This window comes from Salmo trutta, chromosome 12, assembly GCF_901001165.1.
Source record: "Salmo trutta chromosome 12, fSalTru1.1, whole genome shotgun sequence".
Taxonomy (NCBI): Eukaryota; Metazoa; Chordata; class Actinopteri; order Salmoniformes; family Salmonidae; genus Salmo; species Salmo trutta.
In genome coordinates this window covers 65,426,952-65,454,512 of record NC_042968.1, presented here as the reverse complement: position 1 = coordinate 65,454,512, position 27,561 = coordinate 65,426,952, and the positions used below count along the sequence as shown (strand labels likewise).

The window sequence follows — 27,561 nt, the reverse complement described above, 5'->3', positions numbered from 1 at the left end:
AGAGAGAGAGAGAGAGAGAGAGGAGAGGACAAGTGAGAGAGAGAGAGAGCGCCAAGGAGATGAGAGGAGAGAGAGAGAGAGGAGAGAGAGAGAGCGAGATGAGAGAGATGAAGAGAGATGAAGAGAGGAGGAGGAGACAGGGAAATGATGGTTGGTTAAAATAACTTAATTTCTAATCATATGACCTCATGTGTCAATGCAGCTGACACTGTCCCTTCTTTGCAGTAATACATCTACACCACATGATGCCAGGGAGTGGAGGTGTGGTGTGTGTGTGTGTGTGTGTGTGTGTGTGTGTGTGCTGTGTGTGTGTGCTATGTGTACGGGTGTCTTACACAATGCAGTCCTAGCAACTGAGTAATGGCTGTGACAGAATTAGCTGAAAATGGTCTTAGACACTCGCCAGTGGGACAAACCCACACACATTCCGTACAAACATACACCCACACACTCACAAACACACTCATTCATACATAGAAACTGGGAGATTATGAAAAGAACTCCTCATTGATAGAAAGACTCTAGGAGACTGACGTAGACTTTTGACATGACTCGATTCATCAGCGGGTATGAAAGAGGGAGTGAAAAAAGAAAGAGAGACACAAAAAAGAGAGAGATAGATATCAGAATGTACGTAAGTGATATCAATGTCATAGCTCGAACTGGAGGGAAAATGCAGCAACGGCGGATTACAAGAGTTGCTCTGAATCAAACAGCGAGAGAGAAAAGCGTTAATTATATAGTTTAGACCCCAGGTGTTCCCTTCAGGAAGTCACCGTCAAGTCACCGTCGTCTTTTCAACAGACAGCATCGTGGAATCTAGTTAGCATATCTTCCATTTTGCACATGCATAATTATCAGCCTTTGATTGACAGGCCTACAGAGAGACAGGAGCCCTGTGGTTAGATGTGCAGCATAACAAACAGACAGTGTGACTGAGCTCCCCATCGATGGAGTCTGAAGCCACGTTTATACCTGGTCCTAACATGCCTCCTTTGTCCTGATCGTGTCCTCATTCTGATTGTGCTCACATTTTAAGACAGGTGTACACGATTAAAAGACAAACTGTGAACTGATTTTTGGTCAGATCTTAAGTGTAAACGGGCAAGATCAGGACAAGATCGGGACAAGATCAGGATGAAGGACGCATGCCAGCTGTAGGTATAAATGGGGCTTGAGACACATTGGCGCTGGAGACAGTGGAGACAGGTGTTGTCTGTGATCCAATAGGAGCTGTCAGACGTTTCCTACAGCCTCATGCAATGCACTGCCACCCATGCAGAGAGCTTTCTATCTTTTACTGTGTGTGTGTGTGTGTGTGTGTGTGTGTGTGTGTGTGTGTGTGTGTGTGTGTGTGTGTGTGTGTGTGTGTGTGTGTGTGTGTGTGTGTGTGTGTGTGTGTGTGTTTGTGTGTGTGTGTGTGTGTGTATAACAGCTTTGCATCTTTGGCCCTGCTTCTGACAGTGAGACGGATTAGAGCCAGGGATGATCCTATACAGCGACATCACTTCCTGTCGGCCCCCTCAACACAGGGATAGGGCCCACGCCAGCTCTCTCCTCTGAGAACGTGAAACACACTCATATGCAAAGCCCCACACACATGAACAAACACACGTTATTCACATTGACACCCATTAAAAAGACTGACTTGCGAATCCGCACATAGAAATGGAAATCCATACAGCAGGTGTTCCTATGTAGCAGCCCCTGCCCTACCCTGGTATCAGTCCATCAGTAGCCTTGTCAGGAAACAGAAGAGGCACACAGTGGGTCTTATCCCTGACAGCACTCTATTATTATTATTGAAGGCCAGCCGACACAGGCATCCCCACCATGTGAGGTCTTTTACAGACAATTCCCTGGGACTGACTGGGACTTAAGTCGGAGAGAGACGGGGTGGGGAACGAACGCTCCCTCTTTTCTATTTACCTCCCTCTCTCCGACTCAGTGTTTACATCAGTTAAAACGGTCCACTTCAGAGCCCCTCTGTGGTACTGTAAATGCACATTGCTTTAAGCTCCTCCACACAACAGTTACAGGAACAGTCTGGTTCCCTGGGTTTCGGGATGTCACCAGCAGAGGAGTGGCTCGACACGTGCACCAAACGGCTCCTGTGCACATTTAAAAATATCCCTGCACTGCACCTTCCTCCTTCCTGTCTGGCTAAACAGGAGCATCCTCTCTGGGATGCTGTGTGTGTGTGTGTGTGTGTGTGTGTGTGTGTGTGGTGTGTGTGTGTGTGTGTGTGTGTGTGTGTGTGTGTGTGTGTGTGTGTGTGTGTGTGTGTGTGTGTGTGTGTGTGTCAGAGGAGGCTGGTGGGAGGAGCTATAGGAGGACAGGCTCATTGTCATTTCCATATGTTTGATGCCGTTCCATTTATTCCATTCCAATAATCCATCCTCCTAAAGCTCCTCCCACCAGCCTCCTCTGGTGTGTGTGTGTGTGCCTGTGTTTCTGTTTGTGTTTGTGGATGCATGCGTGTGTGTGAGTTAGTGCAATTCGTCATGGTGCGATTAGTCAGGCCTGCTGGAGCTCTCTCTCGGTGTAGAGTGTGATTAGTCAGGCCTGCTGGGAAGCTCTCTCTCGGTGTAGGGTGTGATTAGTCAGGCCTGCTGGGAGCTCTCTCTCGGTGTAGGGTGTGATTAGTCAGGCCTGCTGGGAGCTCTCTCTCGGTGTAGAGTGTGATTAGTCAGGCCTGCTGGGAGCTCTCTCTCGGTTGTAGAGTGTGATTAGTCAGGCCTGCTGGGAGCTCTCTCTCGGTGTAGAGTGTGATTAGTCAGGCCTGCTGGGAGCTCTCTCTCGGTGTAGAGTGATTAAGCTGGGATGGTGTAATGGGTAATTACTCCATCCCTTCTGAAGCTTCTGACCACTTTTTCATTTACCCCTTTTTTTTATTATTCAGCAGCTCGGAGCTTTGATTAAAATCAACAACAGGATGCATACGGTTGCCTGGGAGATACAAAGCATCCATAAAACATGAGCAGAAAAGAGAGAGCCAACAGCCTCTCCAACTCCTTCTTATTTTCTCGTTTTCTCCTTCACTCGCTCTCTCTCTCTCTACCTCTCCCTCTCTCTCTACCTCTCCCTCTCTCCCTGCCCCTCTCTCTTTCTCTCTGCCTCTCTCTGCCTCCCTCTCTCTCTCTCTCTGCCTCTCCCTCTCTCTCTGCCTCTCCCTCTCTCCCTGCCTCTCTCTTTCTCTCTGCCTCTCTCTCTGCCTCTCCCTCTCTCCCTGCCTCTCTCTTTCTCTCTGCCTCTCTCTCTGCCTCTCTCTCTCTCTGCCTCTCTCTTTCTCTCTGCCTCTCACTCTCTCTCTCTCTCTCTCTCTCTGCCTATCTCTCTCTCTGCCTCTCTCTCTCTGCCTCTCTCTTTCTCTCTGCCTTTCTCTCTCTCTGCCTCTCTCTCTCTGCCTCTATCTCTCTCTCTGTCCTCTCTCTCTCTCTGCCTCTCTCTCTCTCTCGCTGCCTCTCTCTGCCTCTCTCTCTCTGCCTCTCTCTGCCTCTCTCTCTCTGTCTCTCTCTCTCTCTCTCTCTCTGCCTCTCTCTCTCGCTCTCTCCCTCTCTCTCTCTGCCTCTCTCTTTCTCTCTGCCTCTCTCTCTCTGCCTCTCTCTCTCTCTCTCCTGCCCTCTCTCTCTCTCTCTGCCTCTCTCTGCCTCTCTCTCTGCCTCTCTCTGCCTCTCTCTCTGCCTCTCTCTCTCTGCCTCTCTCTGCCTCTCTCTCTCTCTGCCTCTCTCTCACTGCCTCTCTCTGCCTTTCTCTCTCTGCCTCTCTCTCTCTCTGCCTCTCTCTCTCTCTGCCTCTCTCTCTCCCTCTCTCTCTCTGCCTCTCTCTTTCTCTCTGCCTCTCTCTCTTCTGCCTCTCTCTCTGCCTCTCTCTCTCTCTCTCTGCCTCTCTCTGCCCTCTCTCTCTCTCTGCCTCTCTCTCTCTGCCTCTCTCTCTCTCTCCCCTGCCTCTCTCTTTCTCTCTGCCTCTCTCTCTCTCCCTGCCTCTCTCTTTCTCTCTGCCTCTCTCTCTCTCCCTGCCTCTCTCTTTCTCTCTGCCTCTCTCTCTCTCTCTGCCTCTCTGCCTCTCTCTCTCTCTCTCTGCCTCTCTCTCTCTGCCTCTCTCTCTCTCTCTTGCTGCCTCTCTCTGCCTCTCTCTCTCTCTCTCTGCCTCTCTCTGCCTCTCTCTCTCTCTCTGCCTCGCTCTCTCTCTGCCTCTCTCTCTCTGCCTCTCTCTGCCTCTTTCTCTGCCTCTCTCTCTGCCTCTCTCTCTCTCAATCGCTCTCCCTCCTTTCCACCATCACACTGCAGAGGCTGACACATCTGGAGGATGCTTAACTGTATAGAGGTAAGAGGGAGGGGACGAACACTAGGGTTAGTGAGTCGGCATATTAGTGACAGAGAGCGAGAGACAGAGGGGGAGGAAGGGGGAAGCATGCTCCCAGACATGTGAGTGGAGGAGAGGGCTGAGGTAAAGGATTTGGGGAAGGTGGAGGGGAGGAAGATTACAACTGAGCGGAAGAGAAGAAAGGAGCATATTAAAGATGAAAGGTAGAGAAAGAAGAGGAGCAGGAGGATGTGGAAAGAAAACCAGAGGGAGAGGAGAGAGAGAGAGAAAATGGAGGTGACAAGTGGCTATGCCTGCAGCCCAGGACCCTGCAGCTGTAGCTACACAATGGTCATCGCAAGGCTGGGTGGTGAAATGTTGTGAGGATGCTACTATAGTAGAGAGTTTGAGGTCTGTGTGAGTATAGAGGTATTGTCATGGGATATTCAAACTGACAAAAACAAAGAGTTTAAAGGAGGGATGAATGCCTTATACAACATCTAGCTGTACAGGGGGACATGAAACCAATTCACTGCCAAAACTACACTGAGGAGTCTTCACTGTGCAAGAGAACATCAGAGATGCAAACAAATCCACGAATCCTTCTATGAGTCTGTAAAAGTCAATGAAAGGATATGCTCCATTAGTTCCTGCGCTGTTGCAGATTGCCAATAGGGGGCACCCTTTTGCTTCAGCATCATTTTCTCTCTGCCACTTTGCAACTCAACACTTCCGACCCTCTTACCAGTACTAGCTGGGCCAATATAGAGTTCTATACACCACTTCATACACACTGTATACAAAACAAACAGCCCACATACTCCTATTTTGTGTTCTACAATGTGTATATGTGTGTGTATGTGTGTGTGTGTGTGTGTGTGTGTGTGTGTGTGTGTGTGTGTGTGTGTGTGTGTGTGTGTGTGTGTGTGTGTGTGTGTGTGTGCGTGTATCAATGACTGCGTTTACACAGACAGCCCAATTCTGATGATCTTTTCCAGTAATTGGCCTTTTGAAAATTCAGATCAGCTGTTTTGCCAATGATTGGGCAAAAGATCAGAATTGGGCTGCCTGTGTAAACGCAGGCTTAAAATGCATAAGAAGTTCCCGTTTCTCAAATCAACTCAGAATCCCTTCCTGTCATTTCTTATCAATCACAATCCCTTCCTGTCATTTCTCTATCAACTCTCAATCCCTTCATGTCATTTCTCTATCAACTCACAATCCCTTCCTGTCATTTCTCTATCAACTCACAATCCCTTCCTGTCATTTCTCTATCAACTCTCAATCCCTTCCTGTCATTTCTCTATCAACTCACAATCCTTTCCTGTCATTTCTCTATCAACTCACAATCCCTTCCTGTCATTTCTCTATCAACTCACAATCCCTTCCTGTCATTTCTCTATCAACTCTCAATCCCTTCCTGTCCTTTTTTTCTCTTATCAACTCACAATCCCTTCCTGTCATTTCTCTATCAACTCACACTCCCTTCCTGTCATTATCTCTCAACTCCCATCACTTCCTGTTATTTCTCTATCAACTCTCAATTCCTTCCTGTCATTTCTCTATCAACTCTCAATCCCTTCCTGTCATTTCTCTATCAACTCACAATCCCTTCCTGTCATTTCTCTATCAACTCACAATCCCTTCCTGTCATTTCTCTATCAACTCACAATCCCTTCCTGTCATTTCTCAATCAACTCACAATCCCTTCCTGTCATTTCTCTATCTATCAACTCTCAATCCCTTCCTGTCATTTCTCTATCAACTCACAATCCCTTCCTGTCATTTCTCTATCAACTCACAATCCCTTCCTGTCATTTCTCTATCAACTCACAATCCCTTCCTGTCATTTCTCTATCAACTCACAATCCCTTCCTGTCATTTCTCAATCAACTCACAATCCCTTCCTGTCATTTCTCTATCAACTCACAATCCCTTCCTGTCATTTCTCTATCTATCAACTCACAATCCCTTCCTGTAATTTCTCTATCAACTCACAATCCCTTCCTGTCATTTCTCTATCAACTCTCAATCCCTTCCTGTCATTTCTCTATCAACTCACAATCCCTTCCTGTCATTTCTCTATCAACTCTCAATCCCTTCCTGTCATTTCTCTATCAACTCACAATCTCTTCCTGTCATTTCTCAATCAACTCACAATCCCTTCCTGTCATTTCTCTATCAACTCACAATCCTTCCCTGTCATTTCTCTATCAACTCACAATCCCCTTCCTGTCATTTCTCTATCAACTCACAATCCCTTCCTGTCATTTCTCTATCAACTCTCAATCCCTTCCTGTCATTTCTCTATCAACTCTCAATCCCTTCCTGTCATTTCTCTATCAACTCACAATCCCTTCCTGTCATTTCTCTATCAACTCACAATCCCTTCCTGTTATTTCTCTATGAACTCACAATCCCTTCATGTCATTTCTCTATCAACTCACAATCCCTTCATGTCATTTCTCTATCAACTCACAATCCCTTCCTGTCATTTCTCTATCAACTCTCAATCCCTTCATGTCATTTCTCTATCAACTCACAATCCCTTCCTGTCATTTCTCTATGAACTCACAATCCCTTCCTGTCATTTCTCTATCAACTCTCAATCACTTCCTGTTATTTCTCTATGAACTCACAATCCCTTCCTGTCATTTCTCTATCAACTCTCAATCACTTCCTGTCATTTCTCTATCAACTCTCAATCCCTTCCTGTCATTTCTCTATCAACTCACAATCCCTTCCTGTTATTTCTCTATGAACTCACAATCCCTTCCTGTCATTTCTCTATCAACTCTCAATCACTTCCTGTCATTTCTCTATCAACTCTCAATCCCTTCCTGTCATTTCTCTATGAACTCACAATCCCTTCCTGTCATTTCTCTATCAACTCACAATCCCTTCCTGTTATTTCTCTATGAACTCACAATCCCTTCCTGTCATTTCTCTATCAAACTCTCAATCACTTCCTGTCATTTCTCTATCAACTCTCAATCCCTTCCTGTCATTTCTCTATCAACTCACAATCCCTTCCTGTCATTTCTCTATCAACTCACAATCCCTTCCTGTCATTTCTCTATCAACTATCAATCCCTTCCTGTCATTTCTCTATCAACTCTCAATCCCTTCCTGTCATTTCTCTATCAACTCTCAATCCCTTCCTGTCATTTCTCTATCAACTCACAATCCCTTCCTGTCATTTCTCTATCAACTCTCAATCCCTTCCTGTCATTTCTCTATCAACTCACAATCTCTTCCTGTCATTTCTCAATCAACTCACAATCCCTTCCTGTCATTTCTCTATCAACTCACAATCCTTCCCTGTCATTTCTCTATCAACTCACAATCCCTTCCTGTCATTTCTCTATCAACTCACAATCCCTTCCTGTCATTTCTCTATCAACTCTCAATCCCTTCCTGTCATTTCTCTATCAACTCACAATCCCTTCCTGTCATTTCTCTATCAACTCTCAATCCCTTCCTGTCATTTCTCTATCAACTCACAATCCCTTCCTGTCATTTCTCTATCAACTCTCAATCCCTTCCTGTCATTTCTCTATCAACTCTCAATCCCTTCCTGTCATTTCTCTATCAACTCACAATCCCTTCCTGTCATTTCTCTATCAACTCACAATCCCTTCATGTTATTTCTCTATGAACTCACAATCCCTTCATGTCATTTCTCTATCAACTCACAATCCCTTCATGTCATTTCTCTATCAACTCACAATCCCTTCATGTCATTTCTCTATCAACTCACAATCCCTTCCTGTCATTTCTCTATCAACTCACAATCCCTTCATGTAATTTCTCTATCAACTCACAATCCCTTCCTGTCATTTCTCTATCAACTCTCAATCCCTTCATGTCATTTCTCTATCAACTCACAATCCCTTCCTGTCATTCTCTATCAACTCTCAATCCCTTTCCTGTCATTTCTCTATCAACTCACAATCACCTTCCTGTTATTTCTCTATGAACTCACAATCCCTTCCTGTCATTTCTCTATCAACTCTCAATCACTTCCTGTTATTTCTCTATGAACTCACAATCCCTTCCTGTCATTTCTCTATCAACTCTCAATCACTTCCTGTCATTTCTCTATCAACTCTCAATCCCTTCCTGTCATTTCTCTATCAACTCACAATCCCTTCCTGTCATTTCTCTATGAACTCACAATCCCTTCCTGTCATTTCTCTATCAACTCTCAATCACTTCCTGTCATTTCTCTATCAACTCTCAATCCCTTCCTGTCATTTCTCTATGAACTCACAATCCCTTCCTGTCATTTCTCTATCAACTCACAATCCCTTCCTGTTATTTCTCTATGAACTCACAATCCCTTCCTGTCATTTCTCTATCAACTCTCAATCACTTCCTGTCATTTCTCTATCAACTCTCAATCCCTTCCTGTCATTTCTCTATCAACTCACAATCCCTTCCTGTCATTTCTCTATCAACTCACAATCCCTTCCTGTCATTTCTCTATCAACTATCAATCCCTTCCTGTCATTTCTCTATCAACTCTCAATCCCTTCCTGTCATTTCTCTATCAACTCTCAATCCCTTCCTGTCATTTCTCTATCAACTCTCAATCCCTTTCCTGTCATTTCTCTATCAACTCACAATCCCCTTCCTGTCATTTCTCTATCAACTATCAATCCCTTCCTGTCATTTCTCTATCAACTCACAATCCCTTCCTGTCATTTCTCTATCAACTCACAATCCCTTCCTGTCATTTCTCTATCAACTCTCAATCCCTTCCTGTCATTTCTCTATCAACTCTCAATCCCTTCCTGTCATTTCTCTATCAACTCACAATCCCTTCCTGTTATTTCTCTATGAACTCACAATCCCTTCCTGTCATTTCTCTATCAACTCTCAATCACTTCCTGTTATTTCTCTATGAACTCACAATCCCTTCCTGTCATTTCTCTATCAACTCTCAATCCCTTCCTGTCATTTCTCTATCAACTCTCAATCCCTTCCTGTCATTTCTCTATCAACTCACAATCCCTTCCTGTTATTTCTCTATGAACTCACAATCCCTTCCTGTCATTTCTCTATCAACTCTCAATCACTTCCTGTCATTTCTCTATCAACTCTCAATCCCTTCCTGTCATTTCTCTATGAACTCACAATCCCTTCCTGTCATTTCTCTATCAACTCACAATCCCTTCCTGTTATTTCTCTATGAACTCACAATCCCTTCCTGTCATTTCTCTATCAACTCTCAATCACTTCCTGTCATTTCTCTATCAACTCTCAATCCCTTCCTGTCATTTCTCTATCAACTCACAATCCCTTCCTGTCATTTCTCTATCAACTCACAATCCCTTCCTGTCATTTCTCTATCAACTATCAATCCCTCCTGTCATTTCTCTATCAACTCTCAATCCCTTCCTGTCATTTCTCTATCAACTCTCAATCCCTTCCTGTCATTTCTCTATCAACTCTCAATCCCTCCTGTCATTTCTCTATCAACTCACAATCCCTTCCTGTCATTTCTCTATCAACTATCAATCCCTTCCTGTCATTTCTCTATCAACTCACAATCCCTTCCTGTCATTTCTCTATCAACTCACAATCCCTTCCTGTCATTTCTCTATCAACTCTCAATCCCTTCCTGTCATTTCTCTATCAACTCTCAATCCCTTCCTGTCATTTCTCTATCAACTCACAATCCCTTCCTGTTATTTCTCTATGAACTCACAATCCCTTCCTGTCATTTCTCTATCAACTCTCAATCACTTCCTGTTATTTCTCTATGAACTCACAATCCCTTCCTGTCATTTCTCTATCAACTCTCAATCACTTCCTGTCATTTCTCTATCAACTCTCAATCCCTTCCTGTCATTTCTCTATCAACTCACAATCCCTTCCTGTTATTTCTCTATGAACTCACAATCCCTTCCTGTCATTTCTCTATCAACTCTCAATCACTTCCTGTCATTTCTCTATCAACTCTCAATCCCTTCCTGTCATTTCTCTATGAACTCACAATCCCTTCCTGTCATTTCTCTATCAACTCACAATCCCTTCCTGTTATTTCTCTATGAACTCACAATCCCTTCCTGTCATTTTCTCTATCAACTCTCAATCACTTCCTGTCATTTCTCTATCAACTCTCAATCCCTTCCTGTCATTTCTCTATCAACTCACAATCCCTTCCTGTCATTTCTCTATCAACTCACAATCCCTTCCTGTCATTTCTCTATCAACTATCAATCCCTTCCTGTCATTTCTCTATCAACTCTCAATCCCTTCCTGTCATTTCTCTATCAACTCTCAATCCCTTCCTGTCATTTCTCTATCAACTCTCAATCCCTTCCTGTCATTTCTCTATCAACTCACAATCCCTTCCTGTCATTTCTCTATCAACTATCAATCCCTTCCTGTCATTTCTCTATCAACTCACAATCCCTTCCTGTCATTTCTCTATCAAACTCTCAATCCCTTCCTGTCATTTCTCTATCAACTCTCAATCCCTTCCTGTCATTTCTCTATCAACTCACAATCCCTTCCTGTCATTTCTCTATCAACTCACAATCCCTTCCTGTCATTTCCCTATCAACTCACAATCCCTTCCTGTCATTTCTCTATCAACTCACAATCCCTTCCTGTCATTTATCTATCAACTCACAATCCCTTCCTGTCATTTCTCTATCAACTCTCAATCCCTTCCTGTCATTTCTCTATCAACTCACAATCCCTTCCTGTCATTTCTCTATCAACTCACAATCCCTTCCTGTCATTTCTCTATCAACTCACAATCCCTTCCTGTCATTTCTCTATCAACTCACAATCCCTTCCTGTCATTTCTCTATCAACTCACAATCCCTTCCTGTCATTTCTCTATCAACTCACAATCCCTTCCTGTCATTTCTCTATCAACTCTCAATCCCTTCCTGTCATTTCTCTATCAACTCTCAATCCCTTCCTGTCATTTCTCTATCAACTCACAATCCCTTCCTGTCATTTCTCTATCAACTCACAATCCCTTCTGTCATTTCTCTATCAACTCACAAATCCCTTCCTGTCATTTCTCTATCAACTCACAATCCTTCCCTGTCATTCTCTATCCAACTCACAATCCCTTCCTGTCATTTCTCTATCTATCAACTCTCAATCCCTTCCTGTCATTATTCTCTATCAACTCACAATCCCTTCCTGTCATTTCTCTATCAACTCACAATCCCTTCCTGTCATTTCTCTATCAACTCTCAATCCCTTCCTGTCATTTCTCTATCAACTCACAATCCCTTCCTGTCAATTCTCTATCTATCAACTCTCAATCCCTTCCTGTCATTTCTCTATCAACTCACAATCCCTTCCTGTCATTTCTCTATCAACTCACAATCCCTTCCTGTCATTTTCTCTATCAACTCACAATCCCTTCCTGTCATTTCTCTATCAACTCACAATCCCTTCCTGTCATTTCTCTATCTATCAACTCACAATCCCTTCCTGTCATTTCTCTATCTATCAACTCACAATCCCTTCTGTCATCTTTCATTTCCTTATCTATCAACTCACAATCCCTTCCTGTCATTTCTCTATCAACTCACAATCCCTTCCTGTCCATTTCCTCTATCAACTCACAATCCCTTCCTGTCATTTCTCTATCAACTCACAATCCCTTCCTGTCATTTCCCTATCAACTCACAATGCCTTCCTGTCATTTCTCTATCAACTCACAATCCCTTCCTGTCATTTCTCTATCAACTCACAATCCTTCCCTGTCATTTCTCTATCAACTCACAATCCCTTCCTGTCATTTCTCTATCAACTCACAATCCCTTCCTGTCATTTCTCTATCAACTCACAATCCCTTCCTGTCATTTCTCTATCAACTCACAATCCCTTCCTGTCATTTCTCTATCAACTCACAATCCCTTCCTGTCATTTCTCTATCAACTCACAATCCCTTCCTGTCATTTCTCTATCAACTCACAATCCTTCCCTGTCATTTCTCTATCAACTCACAATCCCTTCCTGTCATTTCTCTATCAACTGTCAATCCCTTCCTGTCATTTCTCTATCAACTCACAATCCCTTCCTGTCATTTCTCTATCAACTCTCAATGCCTTCCTGTCATTTCTCTATCAACTCACAATCCCTTCCTGTCATTTCTCTATCAACTCACAATCCCTTCCTGTCATTTCTCTATCAACTCACAATCCTTCCCTGTCATTTCTCTATCAACTCACAATCCTTCCCTGTCATTTCTCTATCAACTCACAATCCTTCCCTGTCATTTCTCTATCAACTCACAATCCCTTCCTGTCATTTCTCTATCAACTCACAATCCCTTCCTGTCATTTCTCTATCAACTCACAATCCCTGTCCTGTCTATTACTCTAATCGTATCACACTCTCAATCCCGTCCTGTCAATTTCTCTATCAACTCACAATCCCTTCCTGTCATTTCTCTACTAATCACATCCTTCCGTCATTCCTTCCTATCAACTCACAATCCCTTCCTGTCATTTCTCTATCAACTCCACAATCCCTTCCTGTCATTTCTCTATCAACTCACAATCCCTTCCTGTCATTTCTCTATCTATCAACTCACACTCCCTTCCTGTCATTCTCTATCTATCAACTCACAATCCCTTCCTGTCATTTCTCTATCAACTCACAATCCCTTCCTGTCATTTCTCTATCAACTCACAATCCCTTCCTGTCATTTCCTATCAACTTCCAATCCCTTCCTGTCATTTCTCTATCAACTCACAATCCCTTCCTGTCATTTCCCTATCAACTCACAATGCCTTCCTGTCATTTCTCTATCAACTCACAATCCCTTCCTGTCATTCTCTATCAACTCACAATCCTTCCCTGTTCATTTCTCTATCAACTCACAATCCCTTCTGTCATTCTCTATCAACTCACAATCCCTTCCTGTCATTTCTCTATCAACTCACAATCCCTTCCTGTCATCTCTCTATCAACTCTACAATCCTCCCTTCCTGTCATTTCTCTATCAACTCACAATCCCTTCCTGTCATTTCTCTATCAACTCACAATCCCTTCCTGTCATTTCTCTATCAACTCACAATCCCTTCCTGTCATTCTCTATCAACTCACAATCCTCCCTGTCATTCTCTATCAACTCACATCCCTTCCTGTCATTTCTCTATCAACTGTCCAATCCCCTTCCTGTCATTTCTCTATCAACTCACAATCCCTTCCTGTCATTTCTCTATCAACTCTCAATGCCTTCCTGTCATTTCTCTATCAACTCACAATCCCTTCCTGTCATTTCTCTATCAACTCACAATCCATTCCTGTCATTTCTCTATCTATCAACTCACAATCCCTTCCTGTCATTTCTCTATCAACTCACAATCCTTCCCTGTCATTTCTCTATCAACTCACAATCCTTCCCTGTCATTTCTCTATCAACTCACAATCCCTTCCTGTCATTTCTCTATCAACTCACAATCCTTCCCTGTCATTTCTCTATCAACTCACAATCCCTTCCTGTCATTTCTCTATCAACTCACAATCCCTTCCTGTCATTTCTCTATCAACTCTTCATACTCTCATCTTCCTGTCATTTCTCTATCAACTCTCAATCCCTTCCTGTCATTTCTCTATCAACTCTCAATCCCTTCCTGTCATTTCTCTATCTATCAACTCTCAATCCCTTCCTGTCATTTCTCTATCAACTCTCAATCCCTTCCTGTCATTTCTCTATCAACTCACAATCCCTTCCTGACATTTCTCTATCAACTCACAATCCCTTCTTGTCATTTCTCTATCAACTCACAATCCCTTCCTGTCATTTCTCTATCAACTCTCAATCCCTTCCTGTCATTTCTCTATCAACTCACAATCCCTTCCTGTCATTTCTCTATCAACTCACAATCCCTTCCTGTCATTTCTCTATCAACTCACAATCCCTTCCTGTCATTTCTCTTTGCCTCTTAATGCAGTGAAACGTCATACTCCCATATCATTTAGAAGACAAACAACTAATGCCGTAAGACAACCAGCAGTTCACTTGCAGGATTCTCAGTAGTCCTTTAATAGCTGTAGACCAATTCCCCAGCCTTTAATACCAGTAGACCAATTCCCCAGCCTTTAATACCAGTAGACCAATTCCCCAGCCTGTAATACCTGTAGACCAATTCCCCAGCCTTTAATACCAGTAGACCAATTCCCCAGCCTGTAATACCTGTAGACCAATTCCCCAGCCTTTAATACCAGTAGACCAATTCCCCAGTCTTTAATACCAGTAGACCAATTCCCCAGCCTTTAATACCTGTAGACCAATTCCCCAGCCTTTAATACCAGTAGACCAATTCCCCAGCCTTTAATACCAGTAGACCAATTCCCCAGCCTTTAATACCAGTAGACCAATTCCCCAGCCTTTAATACCTGTAGATCAATTCCCCATCCTTTAATACCAGTAGACCAATTCCCCAGCCTGTAATACCTGTAGACCAATTCCCCATCCTTTAATACCTGTAGACCAATTCCCCAGCCTTTAATAGCTGTAGACCAATTCCCCAGCCTTTAATACCCGTAGACCAATTCCCCAGCCTTTAATACCTGTAGACCAATTCCCCAGACTTTAATACCTGTAGACCAATTCCCCAGCCTTTAATACCTGTAGACCAATTCCCCAGCCTTTAATACCTGTAGAACAATTCCCCAGCCTGTAATACCTGTAGACCAATTCCCCATCCTTTAATACCTGTAGACCAATTCCCCAGCCTTTAATAGCTGTAGACCAATTCCCCAGCCTTTAATACCTGTAGACCAATTCCCCAGCGTTTAATACCTGTAGACCAATTCCCCAGCCTTTAATACCTGTAGACCAATTCCCCAGCCTTTAATACCAGTAGACCAATTCCCCAGCCTGTAATACCTGTAGACCAATTCCCCAGCCTTTAATACCAGTAGACCAATTCCCCAGTCTTTAATTCCAGTAGACCAATTCCCCAGTCTTTAATACCTGTAGACCAATTCCCCAGTCTTTAATACCAGTAGACCAATTCCCCAGCCTTTAATACCTTTAGACCAATTCCCGAGCCTGTAATACCTGTAGACCAATTCCCCATCCTTTAATACCAGTAGACCAATTCCCCAGTCTTTAATACCTGTAGACCAATTCCCCAGCCTGTAATACCTGTAGACCAATTCCCCATCCTTTAATACCTGTAGACCAATTCCCCAGCCTTTAATAGCTGTAGACCAATTCCCCAGCCTTTAATACCTGTAGACCAATTCCCCATCCTTTAATACCTGTAGACCAATTCCCCAGACTTTAATACCTGTAGACCAATTCCCCAGCCTTTAATACATGTAGACCAATTCCCCAGCCTTTAATACCTGTAGAACAATTCCCCAGCCTGTAATACCTGTAGACCAATTCCCCATCCTTTAATACCTGTAGACCAATTCCCCAGCCTTTAATAGCTGTAGACCAATTCCACAGCCTTTAATACCTGTAGACCAATTCCCCAGCGTTTAATACCTGTAGACCAATTCCCCAGCCTTTAATACCTGTAGACCAATTCCCCAGCCTTTAATACCTGTAGACCAATTCCCCAGCCTTTAATACCTGTAGACCAATTCCCCAGCCTTTAATACCTGTAGACCAATTCCCCAGCCTTTAATACCTGTAGACCAATTCCCCAGCCTTTAATACCTGTAGACCAATTCCCCAGCCTTTAATACCTGTAGACCAATTCCCCAGCCTTTAATACCTGTAGACCAATTCCCCATCCTTTAATACCTGTAGACCAATTCCCCAGCCTTTAATACCTGTAGACCAATTCCCCAGCCTTTAATACCTGTAGACCAATTCCCCAGCCTTTAATACCTGTAGACCAATTCCCCATCCTTTAATACCTGTAGACCAATTCCCCAGCCTTTAATACCTGTAGACCAATTCCCCATCCTTTAATACCTGTAGACCAATTCCCCAGCCTTTAATACCTGCAGACCAATTCCCCATCCTTTAATACCTGCAGACCAATTCCCCAGCCTTTAATACCTGTGACCAATTCCCCAGCCTTTTAATACCTGTAGACCAATTCCCCAGCCTTTATACCTGTAGACCAATTCCCCAGCCTTTAATACCTGTAGACCAATTCCCCCAGCCTTTAATACCTGCAGACCAATTCCCCAGCCTTTAATACCCTGCAGACCAATTCCCCAGTCTTTAATACCTGTAGACCAATTCCCCAGCCTTTAATACCTGTAGACCAATTCCCCAGCCTTTAATACCTGTAGACCAATTCCCCACTCTTTAATACCTGTAGACTAATTCCCCAGCCTTTAATACCTGTAGACCAATTCCCCAGCCTTCGGCTCCCCTCATCTAAAAACAATGGGCTGGCCAGCAATATCTCTAAATGTTGGTTAATCGAATCCTCTCGCTGTTTCACTAATTGAATAGCTTTTTCTCTTCCAGCTGCTTAGCTCAACTCCCTGAGCTTAAATCCACCTGATAGGTGTGAGTAGTTAGGCTCTCTAATTGCAGGCTCTTGTAGGGGTGCTTTATAGGGCATTGGGGCCCAGCACTTGATCAGAGGACCGATTAAAATGTCACCTCGTCAGAGAGCAGGTGCCACTTCAGCCTCCTCAACCCTGAGTGAGGCACTGCATTCCCTCCCGCCCCCGACGCTGCTCATCAAACACATGCACAGAAGCATTTACACTCACACACACACACACACACACACACACACACACACACACACACCACACACACACACACATACACATACACACACACACACACACACACACACACACACACACACACACACACACACACACACACACACACACACACACACACACACACGACAGAGGCCTAATTGCTGTGTGTCGGTATCATCTCACCCAATCAGCATAATAACAGCAATCACTTTAATGACCTCTAATAAAGAGGGAGGGAGGGAGGGAGAAAGAGAGAGAACACAGGAGCTCGCTAGCTCCTTTTTACAGTTGAGTAAGCTAATCTTAAGATTGTTCAGCTCAGAAGAACAAACAGACGAGGGGGGTAAAGGAATAAATGACAGAAGGAAAGCAGCATTATGTGAGAGGATCGTGAGCAGACAAAAGAAACAGGTTAAGGTTATCTGTTACGCTGCATCCCTAGAGACAATGCACTGGCCATAGAGATAGAACGACTCATTGTATTTCTATTGCACTGGCACTCCTTTCAACCCGCCTGCCTTTTCTTCGAAAGAAACCCATGAGTGTGTCTGAACGTGAGAGTGTGAGCCCTCCGTGTCATCGCTCCATCTGTCAGAGTGCTCTCATAGTCCAATTAGCTTCAACTGACCGATCGTATCGCTCTCCTTAAGGACACACAGATCAAGGATCTGGGGGATTTTCCTGATGCCATATTTCCAGAGACGATCCAAAAGGCTGCAGGGTGAGCTAACTGTTGCTCTAGCCTTAGCTGTTTGAAAGGTTCAGTAGTTTGTGTGATCTGGAATGCAATCAGGACTCTAGATGGATAAAACCTGTTTTGGCATGGACGTTGAGGGCTTCCACCATTTTAAAGTAGTCAACTTGGTGGGACATTCTATGGGTTAAGGGATGATTACATGATTCCATCAGGGTCATCAGGAGGGACCAGCCAATGAATTATACTTGTGAGTAAACACTAGGCAGTGTGCACTCTTTCAGTTTGTATACCAACTCATAGTAGTAGTAGAAGAAGAAAATGGACTACTTCAAAATGGAGATGGCCTCAATGGCGCCGCCCGTGCCCTCACAGACTATCTATCTCTGTGGTGTTCACACACCTGGGCAGTAGGCGGCTGTCTCTGCATCTTCACTGTGTCAGTCTAACACGCTGTCTGCACTGTCCAATCAACACCTAGAGTGGCCAGACACCTCATAGTGCGGGGCATTTGGATTGGCTGTTGGATGCGATTAACTGTCCGACCCCATCCACCCCTATACGATAAGCAGTGTGTGCTGTAAAGACGCAAAGCATTACTCTTCACCAGACTGTATATACTAACAAGAGTGTGTAAAAATACCGGTAAACGGTAATGAGTGATGACTCAGACACCGGACACACACCGGCTGTCCGGACGCAGCGGCTGAGATGTGCGTGACCTCCAGTCATTTGCTGTGTCCCCTGGCGGAGCTCTTCAGTGAGGCCCTCCCTCCACAGTTTGACCCTGTGTTTCCTGACGCTAACGCCAGGAGCGGATGAGCGAGACAGAGAGGCCTCGCCACTGTGGATGAGAACAGCTGGCCTCATCCATCACACAGACACCGGCCCACGGGAGCACGGAGGAGCCACGGAGCTCAGCCATATGTCCCGCTAACACAGGACGCACACTTTCACCTGAGACTGTCTGTTCCACTGCTTCTCGTTCAGGTTCAGCCTCGGAGACGAGGGCGGTTTGAGTGGGCTAGAAGAAGAGGAAAGGAAAGAGAACGCGTTGTAATGAATCCATAGGTGGGCAACAGAGAGGAAAAGCGAATGCCAAATGTCAAAAATCACAGGTACTATAGCTAAGATGAAGAGGGAACATGCTATGTGTTGGGATCCAGCAGGGACAGAGGGTACCGTGTATGAGGCTATTTGATGGAGCACAGAGGGAGAGAATCTGAGAAGGCATAGAGTAAAGCACAGTGGGATAGAGCAGGAGAACAGGCACTGCAAAAAGAAAGACCCCTCTGATAGGAGGAGCAGTTTGCAGAGCTGCAGAGCCCTGCCTGCCCTTTAGACAATGGGGAGGAGAGCAGGACGAGGTGCATCAAATAGAAGGACTCTGTGTACAAGCTGTACCGTTGCGTGTGTGTGTGTGTGTGTGTGTGTGTGTGTGTGTGTGTGTGTGTGTGTGTGTGTGTGTGTGTGTGTGTGTGTGTGTGTGTGTGTGTGCCTGTGCATGTGTGCCTGTGCATGTGTGTGTGTGTATGCCTGTGCCTGTGCATGTGTGTGTGTGTGTGTGTGTACGTGAAAGCATGAGTGTGGAAAGCAGGACCACTGGAGGAGCTTCTGTGTGTTGAGCACGTTCAGCCCACAGACCCTGACACCCTTTTAATGGCTTTCTGGGGTCACAACGTCACGCAGCACAGTTCTGGCTGTGAATACCAATCATATAGGCTAGCTGTATGCATGTGTCTATGAGAGAGACATACTGTGTGTGTGTGTGTGTGTGTGTGTGTGTGTGTGTGTGTGTGTGTGTGTGTGTGTGTGTGTGTGTGTGTGTGTGTGTGTGTGTGTGTGTGTGTGTGTGTGTGTGTGTGTGTGTTTAGAGATGTCGGATCTTAACTTGATCACTCTTTTGTCGCAGAGAACCTTCCCCCTGCATCGGGAAATTCAAATGAGTGTTGAGAGTCCCTGAAAATGAGCAGTTCTCTTTCTCTCCATGTGGGGGCAGTAGAGTCATTGGGATCAGGGCTTGCTATCAAAATAATTGTCTCTTGCCTCCTCAAACACTACAGGCCAAGGTCCTATTACTGCAACATTCAAATGTACAAAAATGTGTCTGAAACACAGCCATACACATCAGCCGCCATTGTTTTATATAGCTGAATAACACAAGGTAGATATTGGTCTTCACTAGGCTACGACATACAAGTGTCAAGTGTATGCTAAGGTCAAGATTCAGTTCAATTGTGGCCTTGGGTGGTCTAGAGGTTCGGGACACAGCCTTCAGTGCACATAGAGGCCTACAGTGTCAGTTTTGGGATATTTCGATAAGAAATTACCATACTCGACACCATTAGATAACATAAATAAGAAACAAATAAAATAGACTACACACACAAATTGCTGCAGTAGTAAACGAGGAAATCCTTGATGTATATTATTGTACAGAATGCTGGTCAAACAGATAAATCGCCTTTAGTCTGTCCAAAAAGTTATTCCGATTGCAATACAAACCAGAGGACGAACATACACTACATGACCAAAAGTATGTGGACACCTGCTCGAACATCTCATTCCAAAATCATGGGCATTAATATGGAGTTGGTCCCCCCTTTGCTGCTATAACAGCCTTCACTCTTCTGGGAAGGCTTTCCACTAGATGTTGAAACTTGGCTGCAGGGGCTTTCTTCCGTTCAGCCACGAGCGTTAGTGAGGCCGGGCACAGATGTTGGGCGATTAGGCCTGGCTCGCAGTCGGTGTTCCAATTCATCTAAAAGGTGTTCGATAGGGTTGAGGACCGGGCTCTGTGCAGGCCAGTCAAGTTCCTCCACACCGATCTCGACAAACCATTTCTGTATGTACCTCGCTTTGTGCACGGGGACATTGTCATGCTGAAACAGGAAAGGGCCTTCCCCAAACTGTTGCCACAAAGTTGGAAGAATAGAATCATCTAGAATGTCATTGTATGCTGTAGCATTAAGATTTCCCTTCACTGGAACAAAGGGGCCTAGCCCGAACCATGAAAAACAGTCCCAGACCATTATTCTTCCTCCACCAAACTTTACAGTTGGCACTATGCATTGGGGCAGGTAGTGTTTCTCCTGGCATCCGTCAAACCCAGATTTGTCTGTCGGACTGCCAGATGGTGAAGCGTGATTCATCACTCCAGAGAACGTGTTTACACTGCTCCAAAGTCCAATGGTGGCAAGCTTTACACCACTCAAGCCAACGCTTGGCATTGCACATGGTGATTTTAGGCTTGTGTGATTTTAGGCTTGATTTTAGGCTGCTCGGGCCATGGAAACCCATTTCATGAAGTTCCCTACGAACAGTTCTTGTGCTGACGTTCCTTCCAGAGGCAGTTTGGAACTCGGTAGTGAGTGTTGCAACCGAGGACAGATGATGTTTGTGTTTCAGCACTCGGCAGTCCAGTTCTGTGAGCTTGTGTGGCCTACCACTTCACGGCTGAGCCGTTGTTGCTCCTAGACGTTTCCACTTCACAGTAACAGCACTTACAGTTGACCGGGGCGGCTCTAGCAGGGCAGAAATTTGCCGAACTGACTTGTTGGAAAGGCGGCATCCTATGACGGTGCCACGTTGAAAGTCACTGAGCTCTTCAGTAAGGCCATTCTACTGCCAATGTTTGTCTATGGAGATTGTATGGCTGTGTGCTCCTTTTTATTCACCGGTCAACAACGGGTGTGGCTGAAATAGACGAATCCATTCATTTGAAGGGGTGTCCACATACTTTTGTGTATATATATAGTGTATCTTGAAAGACTTTGGTTGCAAGCAGGACTAACATGAATGTAACACTGACATCGTATTTTAGGGCGCAGTAATGAGGTGACCAATAATGGTTGCAATTGAGATCAGCTGTGTGGGTGAATTTAGTGCTATTGATTGTTTAATGAGACATCAGCTGGCGATAATCTAGTGCCATCGACGGTTGCAATAGGCCCCTTGTTATTTGATTATATTCCAGTACATTCTTCATGCTAGGTGAAAGGTGAAAACTGATAATAGGCTACTGTTTGTTTTTCCCCGGCTGAGTTGATGCGCTGATTTGGCCCATCAGTTGATTGATTGATGTAGGCCTACTGTAGAACGACACATGTTCCTCCAGAGTAGTATATCTTCAAGCTTTTGTTGAGCTGAGGCACATTTCCTTGATGCGTAAATGATCAGACTATTTATTTAACTTCTTCTAATTAATGTAGGTTCGGGCTGGTCACGAAATCGACCGGCACTCATGCGTCTCGGCGCCGGAGTGCGCTGCAGAGATCACTGTGCTACGACGGTTCACAATGTTCTAGCAAGCACTAAGAATACTGATGATACATGGGCCCGTCTTTTTAATGATTTTGTTTTAAGCCTCCCCCAAACCATAGCCCCAACCTTAAGCACTCGGAATGAATGCCTAAAGTGTTCACCTTTGAGTTGTTTCTGTTATAATCCTGTAACGACATGGAATTCATGTGCCAAAAATAGACATCCATCCACGAGTCAAAGAGCAGGAATCAAATTCTTGCCAACTCTGGCATATGTGTGTTGGGGTCCGTGCCTTTAACCGCAAGACCACACAGGTAACCAAAACAATTTATTATGCCTACTGCTTGCCTTCAACATATAATAAAACAATGTATCTGATGTAGGCACCGTACTGCATTGTATACAAAAACCGCTTCCAGCTGCCCCCTGGTGGCGATTCTAAATCTTTCTTCAGATATTCAAATCCTCCTGCTGCAGGATTATTTCCCTGCGATGAGTGAGTGTGCGTGTTACAGAGATTAGGTTAGTACTGTGCGTGACCATGCATTGATGAGTTCGTATGCAGGTGAGTAAGTGATGAATATTGAATGTGTTCGATGTGTGATCTCAGTAATGACAGTAAAGGTTGGAGCTGACTGAGCTGAGAGGAGTGTACTGAGGAGTGTACTGAGGAGTGTACTGAAGAGTGTACTGAGGAGTATACTGAGGAATGTACTGAGGAGAGTACCGAGGAGTGTACTGAGGAGAGTACTGAGGAGTGTACTGAGGAGTGTACTGAGGAGTGTACTGAAGAGTGTACTGAAGAGTGTACTGAGGAGTGTACTGAGGAGAGTACTGAGGAGAGTACTGAGGAGAGTACTGAGGAGTGTACTGAGGAGTGTACTGAAGAGTGTACTGAGGAGTGTACTGAGGAGTGTACTGAGGAGTGTACTGAAGAGTGTACTGAGGAGTGTACTGAGGAGTGTACTGAGGAGTGTACTGAGGAGTGTACTGAGGAGTGTACTGAGGAGAGTACTGAGGAGTGTACTGAGGAGAGTACTGAGGAGAGTACTGAGGAGTGTACTGAGGAGAGTACTGAGGAGAGTACTGAGGAGAGTACTGAGGAGAGTACTGAGGAGTGTACTGAAGAGTGTACTGAGGAGAGTACTGAGGAGTGTACTGAGGAGTGTACTGAGGAGTGTACTGAGGAGAGTACTGAGGAGTGTACTGAGGAGTGTACTGAGGAGAGTACTGAAGAGTGTACTGAGGAGTGTACTGAGGAGTGTACTGAGGAGTGTACTGAGGAGAGTACTGAGGAGTGTACTGAGGAGAGTACTGAGGAGTGTACTGAGGAGAGTACTGAGGAGAGTACTGAGGAGTGTACTGAGGAGAGTACTGAGGAGTAGTACTGAGGAGTGTACTGAGGAGAGTACTGAGGAGTGTACTGAGGAGTGTACTGAAGAGTGTACTGAGGAGTGTACTGAGGAGATGTACTGAGGAGTGTACTGGAGAGTGTACTGAGGAGTGTACGGAGGAGTGTACTGAGGAGTGTACTGAGGAGTGTACTGAGGAGTGTACTGAGGAGTGTACTGAGGAGTTGTACTGAGGAGTGTACTGAGGAGTGTACTGAGGAGTAGTACTGAGGAGTAGTACTGAGGAGGTACTGAGAGTGTACTGAGGAGTGTACTGAGGAGAGTACTGAGGAGTGTACTGAGGAGTGTACTGAGGAGAGTACTGAGGAGTGTACTGAGGAGTGTACTGAGGAGTGTACTGAGGAGAGTACTGAGGAGTGTACTGAGGAGAGTACTGAGGAGTGTACTGAGGAGTGTACTGAGGAGAGTACTGAGGAGTGTACTGAGGAGTGTACTGAGGAGTGTACTGAGGAGAGTACTGAGGAGTGTACTGAGGAGTGTACTGAGGAGAGTACTGAGGAGTGTACTGAGGAGTGTACTGAGGAGTGTACTGAGGAGAGTACTGAGGAGAGTACTGAGGAGTGTACTGAGGAGAGTACTGAGGAGTGTACTGAGGAGAGTACTGAGGAGAGTACTGAGGAGAGTACTGAGGAGTGTACTGAGGAGAGTACTGAGGAGTGTACTGAGGAGAGTACTGAGGAGAGTACTGAGGAGTGTACTGAGGAGTGTACTGAGGAGAGTACTGAGGAGTGTACTGAGGAGTGTACTGAGGAGTGTACTGAGGAGTGTTACTGAGGAGAGTACTGAGGAGTGTACTGAGGAGTGTACTGAGGAGTGTACTGAGGAGTGTACTGAGGAGAGTACTGAGGAGTGTACTGAGGAGAGTACTGAGGATTGTACTGAGGAGAGTACTGAGGAGTGTACTGAGGAGTGTACTGAGGAGAGTACTGAAGAGTGTACTGAGGAGTGTACTGAGGAGAGTACTGAAGAGTGTACTGAGGAGTGTACTGAGGAGAGTACTGAGCCTGGATCCTACTCTAGTGTATACTACTGTATGTTCAATCATATCATTCAAACTCCAGTCAATTGAAAGGAATGAGAGATATTGTCCATGTGTCAGGTCAGGCAGGAGATTGGTGTGTGTGTGTGTGTGTGTGTGTGTGTGTGTATTTGTGTGTGTGTGTGTATGTTTGTGTGTGTGTATCTTTGTGTGTGTATGTTTGTGTGTGTCTGTTTGTGTGTGTGTGTGTGTGTGTGTGTGTGTGTGTGTGTGTGTATGTTTGTGTGTGTACAGTATGTGTGTCTGTGTGTGTGTGTATATTTGTGTGTGTGTATGTTTGTGTGTGTGGGTCTGTTTGTATGTTTGTGTGTGTGTGTGTGTGTGTGTGTGTGTGTGTGTGTGTGTGTGTGTGTGTGTGTGTGTGTGTGTGTGTGAAGAAAGAGATGAGAGAAATGTAAAAGAGAAAGATGTCCCCTTTGTCTCGTCATACCCCTCTGTGTGTGTTCAGAGAAAGTAGCGCAGTACAGAGTGGAGCACACACACACACAGCACTGCATACAGAGAGGGTTTACACACACACACACACACACACACACACACACACACACACACACACACACACACACACACACACACACACACACACACACACACACACACACACACACACAGCACTGCATACAGAGAGGGTTTATACACACACACACACACACACACACACACACACACACACACACACACACACACACACACACACACACACACACACACACACAAACACATACAGCACTGCATACAGAGAGGGTTTACACCCACAAACAAACACACACACACACACACACACACACACAGCACTGCATACAGAGAGGGTTTACACCCACAAACACACAAACACAGCACTACATACAGAGAGTGTTTACACACACACACACACACACACACACACACACACACACACACAATGACATAAGCATGCCAATATAATCCAACATCTATCTATGACGTTAACCCAGCATCTGGATTCAAGGTCATGCAGTGACCTCCATTAAACGAAGGTTGTGTGACAACTCATGTGTGACCAATCAGATATGTTTATCTCTGTGAATTTCTCTCCTATTCCACCTGCTGTACGGTCCAGTTAATCCCACCAAGGTGCAGCTGCAGCCACGATGGCATGAGGGAGCCATCACACTGATTTCATTATTGGCTAAATTGAGTCGAGACCTATCCATTTTGGGGGGAATCTATAAGCAGACGACGTGCTTTGAGAAAACTGCGGGTTATTGCGCTCAATATACCCAAACAGTAAACACAGGATACCTGCGCATTGCCAACTTTAGAATAAACGTAAATGCGGTGCTGTTAGACATTATTGCCTTGGTGACACGGTTTTAGAAATCTCCCAGATTAATGACCTGTGTTTAAACTTTCACAGGACATGCGAAGTAACGTTTAGCTCACGTGAGTCGTTTAGACCGGTTAGCCTTAGCCTATAGCCTCAGAGACCTGCCAAATATAGGATTGTTTATGCTTTCTTTGCTTAATAAATGAACGGTGGCGTTTATAGGCATTCTGTTTCCATTTTCCGTCTGGTGCAATAACTCACCGTGACGCCCGATCACCGAAGGCGCGCGAGTCAATTGCGGCTGATTGATGAATTGATAGCTCGATCATTTTCCCGCAGGGTGCAACGCCAGTGCATCCAATACCGGTAGTCGCTGCTATTAAGGTCAAATTCAGACCATTACAAATCCAAGTGTTTCTAAAGATAACGGTTAATGGTAAGTGTCCTTCATATCTGATCCATTGGTTTGAAACAAGTCCCCACCGTGCAGTGGGACCCCGAGGCTACAGTCTCCTAAATGGGTTAGACGATGTTGCCATGATTTTACCTTTCTTTTGCAGATCATGTTTGATTTTAGGCCACCTTCGAGAGCTATATGTGCTAATGTGTTAACTGTTGTCTCTAAACGAAATCCAGACAGAGTGAACTGAAGTTGAAATGGACTAAGCTCAAACGAATCTAAATTGCACTGCACCATACAGATGTCCAGTATAAGTGAACATATTCCCTGTCATGATACACACTTTCTGCATGCGCCCTGAGACATGCATGCGCCAATGGTGAGAACAAAGGCCACTTTGGGAACCTTAGCGGTAAATTGTGTAACCCGTCAATTGCTATTTGTGCAACCAAGTCATGTCGAGGAAGCTGCAGACGCAGTGACGGGTTGATGTTGCTCCCCGATTATAATGATGAAATCTATCCTAACTGTCCTGCACGGAACGACATAACGTATGATAATTGTGGGGGACCCACCATGAATAGATCTAGACGTTAATAAACGCGCAATTACGCAATTTCGTTGGTTAGCCTAAATACACCTGTTCTTATTGCATAAAGGGTTAGCCTTAATGTCACTGTTAGGTCCTATGTCACGCTATGTTCAGTCATTTTGTAGCTCAGCAGATATCTGCTACAGTGTGACGGTAAAATGCCGAAAGGCTAGTCTGTCGGTGGGTGTTTGGTCGGTCGGGACAGAGGGCACTCACCTAACTTTTGCTGCCACGGAAGATGTCGCATCGTTTCTTATATTCTTCCTTTTGGACACCGCAGTTCCCATGCTGACATGGAAACGACGCAAGCAGAAAAACAGCTCATTCCAGAAAACCTAGGATGGAGAAATGCGGCGAGAAGGTTGTAGGGAATCCAGGAAAGATAACTGGCCAGCGTTCCACTTCGGCAGGAATCGCGGTATTTTCACGCCTGCAGAGCTCTCTCGGAAAGAAAACAGCTTGTAATGCAACGGATAGATACGGGTGCCCTTTCTCGCTGCTGTGTCTTCAGAGTGCGTGTGAGGTAACGTGTACTGAACGAAAACACTGTGACACGCTCTCTCTCTCTCTCTCTCTCTCTCTCTCTCTCTCTCTCTCTCTCTCTCTCTCTCTCATGCTCTCTTCATTGATCAGAACCAGAGAAAATGGGATGTGAGGGGGTTGGACTCCTGCTTGTCATCATCAGGTGTGTGTGTGTGTGTGTGTGTATATGTACAAGGGTGGGTGGGGGGGGGGTGGAGGCAGTGGACAGGAAACTGAGTAGAGCCATATAAGGAGCTGTCATCCCCTACACCACAAAGGGAATTCCGGCAGTATAAATTTGTACACACAAATACAGGTATGTGCAAGTACATTGTCCCTAGAGGACCACGTGTACTTAGTACATTTCT

The 27,561-nt window shown here is 44.9% G+C and overlaps 1 protein-coding gene across 7 annotated transcripts in view; it reads right to left on the bottom strand.

The window, feature by feature from the left end:
* Window positions 1–27,265, bottom strand: part of nsmfa (NMDA receptor synaptonuclear signaling and neuronal migration factor a) — a 58,655-nt gene extending 31,390 nt beyond the window's left edge. For all 7 annotated transcript variants that reach the window (XM_029769167.1, XM_029769172.1, XM_029769170.1 and 4 more), the window contains exon 1: window positions 26,888–27,265. In XM_029769167.1, the coding sequence (XP_029625027.1) occupies window positions 26,888–26,958 (71 nt within the window). In that variant the 5' untranslated portion in view covers window positions 26,959–27,265. The remainder of the gene's footprint in view (window positions 1–26,887) is intronic.
* Between the last annotated feature and the right edge of the window lie 296 nt (window positions 27,266–27,561).